The 12,883-nt window shown below is 36.8% G+C and overlaps 1 protein-coding gene across 6 annotated transcripts in view; it reads left to right on the top strand.

The window, feature by feature from the left end:
* gnal (guanine nucleotide binding protein (G protein), alpha activating activity polypeptide, olfactory type) overlaps positions 1 to 12,883 on the top strand; it is a 253,324-nt gene that overhangs the window by 167,550 nt on the left and 72,891 nt on the right. For all 6 annotated transcript variants that reach the window (XR_009268975.1, XM_058764670.1, XM_058764671.1 and 3 more), the window contains exons 6-7: positions 4,020 to 4,074; positions 4,157 to 4,230. Coding sequence is in view for 5 of the 6 variants with exons in the window: in XM_058764670.1 (XP_058620653.1) it covers positions 4,020 to 4,074; positions 4,157 to 4,230 (129 nt within the window). In the remaining variant the exon portion in view is untranslated. The remainder of the gene's footprint in view (positions 1 to 4,019; positions 4,075 to 4,156; positions 4,231 to 12,883) is intronic.

Here is a 12,883-nt window from a genome sequence, read left to right as displayed (position 1 = left end):
TTCACTGCGTGAGAACATGATGTGCAGTGTTCGAATTGAGGGGGGGCTGGGGGGGTCCCAGACCTCCCATAAGCATTAAGGGACCCCCCATAACACCCAAAATATATAATTGGGGGGGTCCCCTGGTTTTTCGATAAAACTATAATACTTGAAAAACTAATGAAAATTAAAATTAAATGAAAAGATTCGATGGCTGTATTAAATTCAGACTTCAAACTTGCGCATAAGCAATAAGCAATAAAAGTGCAGATGTACGTACGATAAAAGTAAGAGATTCATTTATCATACAGATTATAAGAGGAGCTATGAGTGCTTAAACACTAGCTAGACTGACTGAGTGCATTCTATCACTGCATGATTCAGTCTAATAAAATGCAGAATGCTCCCAAAATTCAAGATGCGGCAGAAAATATGAATATTTGTATAATTTCATGTAGTTATTCAATATCACATGAAGAGTGCCATTTTTTTCCCCCCGCAAAAATCACAAATGTGATATTGAGTTTATACAACAGTTCAATAAACAATAAGTTATTAATAGACTTACGTTTTAGACACCATATTGCCTATTTTTGCTCTATTTAGCCAACAAAAAATGGTTCCAAACACAGCAACAGCAGTGTTTTGCGTCTCTGAGCAACATGACCGTGTTTCGTTCCTGAATGAATCAACCGTTTAAATGATTCGGTTCAATTGCAATGAATCTCTTAATAACAATGACTTACTGCCACCTATTGGCGGTTTTAATTTCACATTTAAAGTATATATTTTTAAAATAATTTCAAATATCAGTATTCAATGTTTTAGGATTAAAATATCAAAACATTAATGCATTTGTAACTGCAGGTCAAATGCATTCATGTCTTGCATTAAACAATGTGTAAATACATCTGAATGCCACTTCAGATGCAGCTTCTGTGTTTCCTCTGCATTGCAAAGATGAATTTTGCTGATAATGATTTTAATGATAATGATATTCTAGGAATAAAAGGCTTTATTTTTAAGAATATCAAAAACTTTAGGAGTCAGCTGCCCACTGCAGTCCCAGAAAATATCTATCTATCCCCAAAAGATATATATTTTTTGTCTATATTGCACACCCCTAAGATAGATATTAAATTCTTCTTTGCTTAGTGATTGTTTGCACATAATTCACTGATCATCGTAAAATAAGCTTTTATCTTAGAATTAGGTTTTCTCAACGATAATGAGGACAAGACAAAAAAATATGAATCATATTTAGGCTATACAAGGTTTTATATTTTTCATTTTTTGAAGGGGGGACCCCCCAAGAGCTTTGACACAATTCGAACACTGAGCGGGATTGTTTGTCGGGGATAGCAACAGTAACTAAGGAGGATGGGTCTTTGTGAACGGTCAATTGACCTATCGGTAAGCCCCACCCCAATGGCAGTAGAGTATCAGTTGCATGGGGAGCGGAACTCTGACATCTTTAGGTTTCAGCGTCATAGAGAAACATTGGAAAATCCGAAACGCTCATCGGTTTGATGGTATTTATGCTACTAAAATGGAAAAACGATGTGCCTGGGGTCCTTGTAACACTGATTCCAGGTATCCTAAGAGGATAGACAATATAATTTATTATTACATTTCCTAAACCCAAACAAAACAGAGCAAAATGTCCCTAAGCATTCAACCCCAGTCCCAATGAGGATGAAAACGTTCATTTTCTGGTTTTCATACTCTCATTAAGTTACAATTTTCAGCTGCTCAAGCAGAATGTTAATGTCATCTTGTGCTTCAGCAAGGTATCTCTGGCTAAAACTAGCTAATGTTGTAACGTAGTACAAACCTAAATAGCGAACTGTTCTCACGTCATGTACAGTGTAGGTCAAAAACACATAAATGAAGGTCTACATTTCAGTGCCTCTCCATATTAAACTGGTAGTTCCTCTATTTGGCTATTTGTCCTCTATATGCAAATTCACAGGTCAGGATCCACCAAACATGAACGTTGGTAAGCAGCATAAGACAAAACATTGCATGAGCTTGCATTTTTTGGTTTCACCTCATGAACGGAGGTGAATGGACCCAAAGTATAGTATATAGTGGCCTCACACAAGGAAAGACTATCTGACTGATGTGTTTGTTTGGTCTGTATGCTGTATAGGGGCAGATGAATTTGATCATGAATTTGAATTTGATTTCATCAGTGATTTCACAGTAATGGACTGATGTAAAAATATCACAAATCATGCTGCCAAAGTGTGTTCGAAATCACCCCACCAATACCCTCATTTACTATTCCCTACATTAGTCCACTAGTATAGTCCGCTTAAAGGAGTGAATGAGTGAACTTAGGGTGAGAATGGAAATATCCAGAAATTATCCATTGAGTGTCAGTTTTGTGGGTGAGTGGTCAGAGAATAGCCAGATTGGTGCGAGCCATTGGTTCGATAGAAAGGCAACAGTAACTCAAATAACCACTCATTACAACCAAGGTATGCAGAAGAGCATCTCTGAATGCACAACATATCAAACTTTAAAGCAGATGCACCACACTGTTTGCCACTCCTGTCAGCTAACAGCAGGAAACTGAGGCTACAATTTGCACAGGCTTACCAAAATTGGGACAATAGAAAATTGGAAAAAGTTTGCCTGGTCTGATGAGTCTCAATTTCTGCTGCAACATTCAGATGGTAGAGTCAGAATTTGGTGTAAACAACATGAAAGCATGGATTCATCTTGCCTGTATGTGTGGGGGATATTTTCTTGGCACACTTTGGGCCCCTTAATACCAATTGTGAATCGTTTAAATGCCACAGCTAACCTCATTATTGCTGCTATTATGTTCATCCCTTTATGACCACAGTGTACCCATCTTGTGATGGCTACTTCCAGCAGGATAACGCACGATGTTACAAAGCTTTAATCATCTTAGACTGTTTTTTGAACACAGTCTGCAGATCTCAATTTAATAGAGCCCCTTTGGGATGTGGTGGAATGGGAGATTCGCATCATGGATGTGCAGCCGTCAAATTTGCAGCAACTGTGTGATGCTATCATGTTAATATAGACCAGAATCTATGAGGAATGTTTACAGCATCTTGTTGAATATTTGTCATGAAAAATGAATTCAGTTCTGAAGTCAAAGCTGGGGTCCAGCCCCGTACTAGCAAGGCATGCCTAGTAAAGTGGCCGGTGAATGTATGTCCATCAAATCTTTTGTCCAGCTGACTTTTCCAAGCCAATTTAAAATTTTCCTAATATATCCTGTGGATGCTTTGTTTTTATCTGTGTGTATTTTGCACGGCATTTTGTATGTAGGCTGCTCCATTTGTAGCGGCCATTCAAAAGGTGGAAATATTGATTGGTACTTGATACTTCCCCTTCAGCATAAAGGGGCCACCCTTTTATTAAAGGTCATCCTAACTTCACTGTGCTGCTATATTAGACCAGGTCAACTAAATGACACGGGCAATATGCTTTACAAATGTATTGTTCAGCCCAAAATGGCTGTGTAAAACATCAGACCAAAAGGCATCATTGACCCCCAAACAGCATGACAAGTTGCAAAAGATATGTAAAATGTAGTTGTCCTGTCCAAGTTTTAAGGCAAAGAAACAGGGCTGAAGTGATCTGTGCTAGAGGTCCACCTGGAGGCCAACACAGACACAGCACATAGTTGGGTCACCAGTGCAGGTTTTAGATTCTCACTTTAATTGTCTGGTGTCTATGTCTCACCAACTTACTCATCCACACACATACTTACGCTTAATCAAATACATATGTAACCCGCTTCCCACACACACACAAGTCTGTTCAAGTCTAGTCAATCAGAGCAAAGCATAATGTAAACCCAGTAAAAATGACCAAAATAATTTCATGAGAAACACAAATCATACAAAATTTGTTTTGAATGTCAGATGTGGTAAACATTTGTCTTACAGTTTATTTAGTTAATCATATTATAGTATAGTATTATCAATATCATGGTGTATTTTAATTTGTCTGTTAACTGTTTTTTTGTTGTTGTTTTTTTTGTTTTGTTTTTTCAGCTTTTTGGACCGAATTGAGTCTGTACGACAAAGTGACTACACACCAACAGACCAGGTGAGGGTGCTGTTACACTAGATTTATTATTATTGTTAGTGTTCAGTGTCATTGAATTGAGAGTTTGTCCCATTTCTTTCAGGATTTGCTGAGGTGCCGTGTTCTGACTTCAGGGATTTTTGAAACTCGATTTCAAGTAGACAAAGTCAACTTTCAGTAAGTCAGCTTTTTGGTATAATATATTTATGTAGAAGTAAAGCATTTTAATCAACAGTAGGCTCCAAAAGATTTTATTTATTTATTTTTATTTATCTAATTTTTTTATCCCAGCAATAGCATTTTAAATATTACAATTCAATGCTAAGATGTAAAATGAATATATGTACAAATCTGCACATTCCTAAACAAATTTGTGGCAATGACCATGTAAACTTCTTACAGTGCAAAATGGTATAGTTTTCTTAAACCATGCTGAAAAACATAGATCATCATGTTTTGTTCATGTCAGCTTGAATTCTGCAGTCATTTAACACTAGAACCACCAAGGGATAAATTTTACCCATTGCTGTTTTTCAAATGTACATAACAGATTTAAAGTATTTCAAGTCTCCCAGTCATTGACTTTTCAATTCTGTAATTTACAATCCCCTGTTGTTAAAAATAGTTTAGATAGATCAAAACACAGGGTATTTATACCTATAAGCGCCAGCGGGTCAAATTTACCCACCTATAATGCCTGTATTTTCTAAGTCATTTTCTTGCCGCTTATGTTTTAACATTGTACAGTGCTAGGCAACGCGTTTCACTCACTGAACTAGCGGTTATAGTTTAATAAATAAAGACAAAATTAGTAATATAAGGCAATTTATGGATGCTGAAGAGGCATAAAAAGCACCATGAGCGATGGAGAGTCTGATGGTGGGGAGATAAGTGATGCGTCCTGTGTCGGCTCATCTGACAGCGATCCACATATCATATTTAGATGTTTTAACCTGACGTTACTCATAATTGTTCAAAATTTTGATTAATTATTTAACTTTTGTTTTTCTATTTCTATTGTTCGCTTCTGTGTTGCTTTAGTCTGCCCGTTTCCTGAAGAAGAAAAAAATCCAATCTATGATAATGAATAAAACCATTTTTTGATTACCCAAAGTTTATTGGTGTTGTTCTCATTCAAATGATAAATGATATAACTAAACAAATTAATGATTAAATCAGTGAAACTGTGCACTTGAATTTGTCATCGCATCATCCAATGAATTGTGGTGAATTATTATTCGCATGGTAAACATCTAAAATAAAATGTGGCTTTATAATTCATCTCTGTAGATTTAATATATTATAGATACAGTGATTTGCATTAAACTGAAAGCCCTCACACCACAAATAGAAGGAAATCATATATGGAAATGTTATTTGCGGCAGCTCGTTAATACCCGGTCACTTTTTGTACGGATTCAGTTTCATTCATTCATTCATTTATTTGATCGCTCGCATCGTTGTTCGGCATCGCTAGTAATCTTCAACTTGGTTCGGTCAAGTCAATGTATTTATTTGCATAGCATCCACAATACACATCGTTTCAAAGCAGCTTAAGTTCTGTTACCTCTATAATGGCTGAACTCTTAACACTGAGCAGTTTTACCGGGCAATATGACGATATAACAATGATCCACTGTTTGAGATCTAGCTATAGTGTATTCTCCCCTTACAAAATTAGCCATGGTTTTGCTACTCTACCCAGTCAACAATTTGATCTCACAGTGATCTCACCATGATCTCCCAGGATACTCGTGATGAGGTCACAATGTGAGGTAACAGTGAGCTAAAAGTGTAACCTCACAGCGCCCTCACTGTGAGCTCATACTATGGTCACAATGTAAGGTGTGACTAGATGAGACTAGATACCCAGCATTGCAGCATGAAGCTTTTGACTGTCACCATTGTTGAGATTCATACACCGATTCTTGATGTCTCTCTTTGTTTTTAAATGACACCATAGTTCAAAATGTTTGTGACTTATGCTTTTAAAATCATTCATAAATTATTACACTGTTTGACCCTATACTGTATAATCAAAAAGCTGTTATAATTAAAACATTCAGATTAATAACACTTCACAAAGACTGCATACTGAATCTAGGTGATGATTTTGTTGTTATTGTCAACAACAACAAACCAATATCACCTGGTTGCAGTGTCTTTTTGGTGTTACTTGCCATAACAAATGTGCTTTACAAACACAGTTACAGCAGCCCAAAAAAATATAATGTTATAAAGTCAAGGTTCAAGAGCCCAACTAAAGCAAACACTAATCGCTTTGATGGTAACATCAAACAAAACAATAAAACATCTAATTCTCAATAAGCACTTTTGTAGATATCAGAAATAAAGTCAGTCTGGTTAGTAATGAGTGGAGCAGGTGATGCTGTTTGTGGAGTTGTTTAATCATTCTCTGCTGAGATCATGAGAGATTTAATGTATTCTTTTATTTCAGTTGATTTCATCGAAAGCTGTGTCTGGAAGTCAGTTATACAGTGGGGCAAAAAAGTATTTAGTCAGCCACCAATTGTGCAAGTTCTCCCACTTAAAAAGATGAGAGAGGCCTGTAATTTTCATCATAGGTATACCTCAACTATGAGAAACAAAATGAGAAAAAAAAAAAAATCCAGAAAATCACATTGTAGGATTTTTAAAGAATTTATTTGCAAATTATGGTGGAAAAGAAGTATTTGGTCAATAACAATATTTCATCTTAATACTTTGTTATATACCCTTTGTTGGCAATGACAGAGGTCAAACGTTTTCTGTAAGTCTTCACAAGGTTTTCACACACTGTTGCTGGTATTTTGGCCCATTCCTCCATGCAGATCTCCTCTAGAGCAGTAATGTTTTGGGGCTGTCGCTGGGCAACACGGACTTTCAACTTTTTGATGGGGTTGAGATCTGGAGACTGACTAGGCCACTCCAGGACCTTAAAATGCTTCTTACGAAGCCACTCCTTCGTTGCCCGGGCGGTGTGTTTGGGATCATAGTCATGCTGAAAGACCCAGCCACGTTTCATCTTCAATGCCCTTGCTGATGGAAGGAGGTTTTCACTCAAAATCTCACGATACATGGCCCCATTCATTCTTTCGTTTACACGGATCAGTCGTCCTGGTCCCTTTGCAGAAAAACAGCCCCAAAGCATGATGTTTCCACCCCCATGCTTCACAGTAGGTATGGTGTTCTTTAGATGCAACTCAGCATTCTTTGAGTTTTTACCAAAAAATTATATTTTGGTTTCATCTGACCATATGACATTCTCCCAATCCTCTTCTGGATCATCCAAATGCTCTCTAGCAAACTTCAGATGGGCCCGGACATGTACTGGCTTAAGCAGGGGGACACGTCTGGCACTGCAGGATTTAAGTCCCTGGCGGCGCAGTGTGTTACTGATGGTAGCCTTTGTTACTTTGGTCCCCAGCTCTCTGCAGGTCATTCACTAGGTCCCCCCGTGTGGTTCTGGGATTTATGCTCACAGTTCTTGTGATCAATTTGACCCCACGGGGTGAGATCTTGCGTGGAGCCCCAGATCGAGGGAGATTATCAGTGGTCTTGTATGTCTTCCATTTTCTAATAATTGCTCCCACAGTTGATTTCTTCACACCAAGCTGCTTACCTATTGCAGATTCAGTCTTCCCAGCCTGGTGCAGGTCTACAATTTTGTTTCTGGTGTCCTTTGACAGCTCTTTGGTCTTGGCCATGGTGGAGTTTGGAGTTGGACTGTTTGAGGTTGTGGACAGGTGTCTTTTATACTGATAACGAGTTCAAACAGATGCCATTAATACAGGTAACGAGTGGAGGACAGAGGAGCCTCTTAAAGAAGAAGTTACAGGTCTGTGAGAGCCAGAAATCTTGCTTGTTTGTAGGTGACCAAATACTTATTTTACAGAGGAATTTACCAATTAATTCTTTAAAAATCCTACAATGTGATTTTCTGGATTTTTTTTCTCATTTTGTCTCTCATAGTTGAGGTATACCTATGATGAAAATTACAGGCCTCTCTCATCTTTTTAAGTGGGAGAACTTGCACAATTGGTGGCTGACTAAATACTTTTTTGCCCCACTGTATGTTTGGAGAAGGTTCTTATAACAGAAATTTGTTAGCTGGGCGTGCACTCATGAGCTCATCTTGTGAGATCACTGTGATAGTGTTGAGAAACAGGAAGAATGTCCCCCAGCGTCTGATATTTGAACTGCCTCCTCTCAACCTGCTCAACATTTTGAATTCACAATGAGCTCACATATTACTCACACTGTGAGTATCACCGTATGAGAATGGTGTGATGTCACTGCGATCATCGCGTGATCTCACGTGTTGACTGGGTAACCATAGTTTATCCATGGTATTTAATAAGATTGTCGCAAAAACACGGTCGCTACACGTTTACTATAATAAAACCATGGTTAATTGTCATAAGTGTTTTAGCAGTTATCCTATATCAGTACCACTCCACTTTTTCTCTTTGAAAAAAATCACTCTGTTGTTTGTCTGAGAGGCTGCAAATATTCATTACTATTCAGTCTCCTTCACTACGAAGGAGACTGAATAGTAATGAATATTTGCAGCCTCAGACAAACAACAGAGTGATTTTTTTCAAAGAGATTTACATATTAGTAGGTTTTATTCAAAGCGTATGTAAGATGTTTTTCAAAAAATATTAATGTAAAACGGTCAGCTTTTTCTGTGGTGATTTGCATTTGTTTACGCTGTGTGCTCCTGAGCGTGACCTACATGGCGGAATCCAACGCGGCATGACGTAGGTTCCCATTCTCTATTACCTTTAAGTTTAACACTGCAATGACATTGTTATGTGAGTAATATAATTTGTAATGAAAAAAATTTGTGTTAAATGAACGACTTGCTTCCGTTAAAATTTTGCTCGCATCTGTGTTTATTGTGCTGTATTTTGATCAACCCAAATGCCTGTCATTTGTAGCAAACATCTCTTTTAAAGGCAAAAAATAATTGCAATTAATAAAGTGTAATTAATATTACATAATGCACGTTTGATATCTTAGTAGTGAGCTCCTAGAAAAAATACATGTATAACAGCGATTTTAGAAAGATGTAGTGCATTGCTCAGCTAGGTTTCAGAATTGATATGGACACAGTTGTTGGTACCATTACAGTTCACTGAAAAAAAAAAAAAAAAAAAAAGCTTCCTCCTGAAAACTAATGTAGTTAAAAGCAATTGTCTGCATTCCTTTGGTATGTCATAGAACAATGCAAAGAAAGTGTGAAAAGAGATAAATAATTGCTTAATATATATATATATATATATATATATATATATATATATATATATATATATTATTCAAAGAACAGATTTGTTGGTTCCCCTAGAAAAGTTTGGATTATAGTAGCGTTTTAACAGACAGCTTCCACACAAATCTTTTAATTTGTCGTTCGGAGTTTTTAAAAGGATACATGTAGTCACTTGATTGCTGATTTCCACCCACCTATTTTTATGCGCATTTTGGAATATCGCATAAAAAAAACGCTGGATGAAAACGGCAAAATGCGCATAAAAAAAAAACGTATGCGCACATTTGAGTAGGATAAACTTTTTATCCGGTAAGAAAAAAATGTGCATAAACTACGATGGAAACACATTTACCAAATAAATTCCTCCACGCTCATTGAAAAAGTCACGTGACTTTGCGCTGTGAGACGGGATAACTTGGCTAGCAGCGGACCGATCTCGTTCACAGCATCTAGACCTATATGTTGTTATGGTCATTCTGAAAAGCCTGAGCAAAGTCTGTCATCAAAGTATTTCTGTATAATTGTCTTAAACGACTGCGTTCCCAAACAGCAGCATCCGCCTCCGAAAGCAATAATGACCGCATTTATTGTGTTTCGTCTGCTCGTGCTGAGGTGCAAGTAATTTATATCATATATGAAAATTATTATATTCAGTGGCTTTTCCTATATTCGTAGTGATATTTGCCACAGTTTACCAGGAAGTGATGATTTTGTTCTCTTTGACTCTTTGGATGGAAACGGTGCTTTATTCAATATTCCAGTTTTGCGCAATATTTAATTTGAATCTTTGGATGGAAACATAGCTATTGTGTACACCACATTGAACATGGACCAGAGAAAGCAAAGGAGAGAGTTGTTTAAGGAAATCAGAAAACATGTGAAGAAAGGTAAAGGTTGTAAGACCATTTCCAAGCAGCTTAATTTAGTCTATGTCATTTTCATTTGTTTTGTTATTTAAAATATTCTGTTGAATAGGGGTGGGAATCTAGGCACTTCACGATCCGATTCTGGGAGTCACGATCCGATTCCACAACGATTCTTGATCTAAATTTTTTCCTAATTAATTCTTCTGTGCAAATACATCTTTACAACTTTACATTTTAACCAAAATTAGAGTTTCTATGCATTTTGTTTGTAGTTGGAATCTCTGTGACAGTACTGCCATCTTGAAATTAGGGGGTGAATCGGCACTGGTTTCACGATTTGTTTCGATTAAGATTACCGTGTCAAGGATTCGAGTCCTCTTTTTGTTAAATGTCAGTTTTAATGAACAATAATAGCCATTATAAAAGTATAAGTACAAAGTATAAGAGGCTTATATAAGAGGAAATAAAGACAAAAGCAAACAATTCAGTCAAACGTATGCTACAGGTCAGCGCTGTGCTACGGTAAAGTTCAAAATAAATATATAAAGTTAAACATAACTTTGTGCTCAGCCAAAACGATATGACCAGGAACAAATAATAGATTCATGAGAGCACGATTGCCTGTTAAATATAGCCTACCCAAATCGAATTGTATCTCATGTTTAATCACTACAGAGACATCAGAGCCAGCGGCAAATGTCAGAAGGACTAGCCGAGCTAGGCTTATACATGAGTGCTGAGTGCCAGGTGATCGCATGGTACTCCGAAATCGGCATATCAAATTTTCAAATAGGCGCTATCTTTATAAATAAACTGCAGATTTGAGTTTTAAACAACCCTGATAGCACACGTACATCTAGGAGACGTCTATTTGACATCTGCATTTACATCTGCAAGACGTATTTTTTAGGGTGTTTGCTCATCTGCAATACGTCTATTGGACGTCTCCTTTTAGATGTCTTTAAGATGTTTATGATTTAGAATGTATGTAAAACTGACATCTTACAGACGTCTGTCAGACGTTTGTAGACTGCAGATGCTTTCCAGATCAAGAGATCTTTAACAGACATCTCGCAGACGTACGTGTGCTATCTGGGAACTACATTCTCACATGAAAAACTCTTAAATGACACAATAACAGTATATTTAGAAAATTACGTGGGTCTTTGGGCAATGACGTTTCACCAAGAACAGACAAGAACGCTATTGAGAAACGGCTATTGTCTGTGTGAAAATATAAAATTATAAAATACACTGTTATATTTTTTTTGTGTTTGTGCACTCTGATGTAATTATAAGCCCAACACTCACGGACAGCAGAGTGGAATGAGTGAAGAAGCTTTATCCCTTTGTATCACGCAAAAGTGACGATTCTAATCAACCAATCAGCGTTCTGCAGTGAGTTTATCTCCACCCTTTTGGTACCCTTTGCTGTGCTAGGTACCCCAACGGAAGGGTACCAAAAAAGTGGTACAGTACGGTTCACTATTTTGGTACCATTCACAACTTCTGACAGTGGAAATGGAAATAATTGCATACTGTACTGTACCGAACCGTACCACTCAGTGGAAACGAGCCATTTAGAATCGATTCAGAATAAGAATTGAAGAGAGAATCGCGATGAATCGGAGAATCATTTTTTTTTTCCCACCCCACACTGTTGAATCAAAAAGCAAAATAGTATTTATTACATTTGGAACAAACACTGATAAATTCTCAATTGCTTAATTTGTCAGTTTCAAATTATTATTTTTTTAAAGTGAGCGCGTCAGTCATTTCAGTGAGTCCCATTAAAATAAAATATAAAAGCTGACTATATCTCTAATGTATTCTGATTCTGAAATCCACAAATATAATTGAAAAATATTCCCAATTTAAATTATTTAAATGTGAAGAGTTTAAAATGGTTGTGTTTTACATTAATAATAATAAAATAAAACTAAATAAAACATTGCTTCATATACATTGCTCAAAAAAATCAAGGGAACATTTAATCTTCGCAGTATAACACTAAGTCAGTTAAACGTCAGGGATATCAGTCTGTCCCTTTAAGAAGCATAAGTGATTGTGAATCTGTTTAACACGCTTTGGTGCAAATGAAAGTGACAACAGGTGCACTGGAGAAGCAAGACAGCAAGACAACCCCCCAAAAGGGAATGGTTTTGCAGGTGGTGGCCACAGACAATTGTTCTCTCTTTATCCTTTCTGACTAATTTGTCTCTAGTTTTGTGTTTTGACATTATTGAAGCATCCAAAGCTAGCAAGTAGCATATGGAGGCCATACAATCTACTGATTTACATTATGAGTTGCTGTGATGAAATTCATGCGAGTTGGATCAGTATTTTTTTCCTGTGTGATTTTGAATCCAGCCCTTAATGGTTTGATGATTTCAGCTTTCACTGACCATTGTCACATCATTTAATTCTTACACAGTGTATACAAGTAAAGATTTTCAGCTTGAATATTTTGTCCGTGGAGATCCAATGTGTGTTTAAGTGTTCCCTAAATTTTTTTGAGCAGTGTATATACCTATGAACTAGACAAAATAAAACATGTCTTTACAAATTTTCATCTACAGTCTAATTTGTCTAGGAAAACACACATTAAAATTCAGTAAATCATGGAAATCTCTCAGCAGAATTATCATAGGACAAAAAACTTCTGTCATTACACTGCATTTGACTAAGCTGG

This window comes from Onychostoma macrolepis, chromosome 24 (assembly GCF_012432095.1).
Source record: "Onychostoma macrolepis isolate SWU-2019 chromosome 24, ASM1243209v1, whole genome shotgun sequence".
Classification (NCBI taxonomy): Eukaryota; Metazoa; Chordata; class Actinopteri; order Cypriniformes; family Cyprinidae; genus Onychostoma; species Onychostoma macrolepis.
Note: the sequence above shows the minus strand (reverse complement) of the source record. Positions and strands in the feature narration are given on the sequence as shown.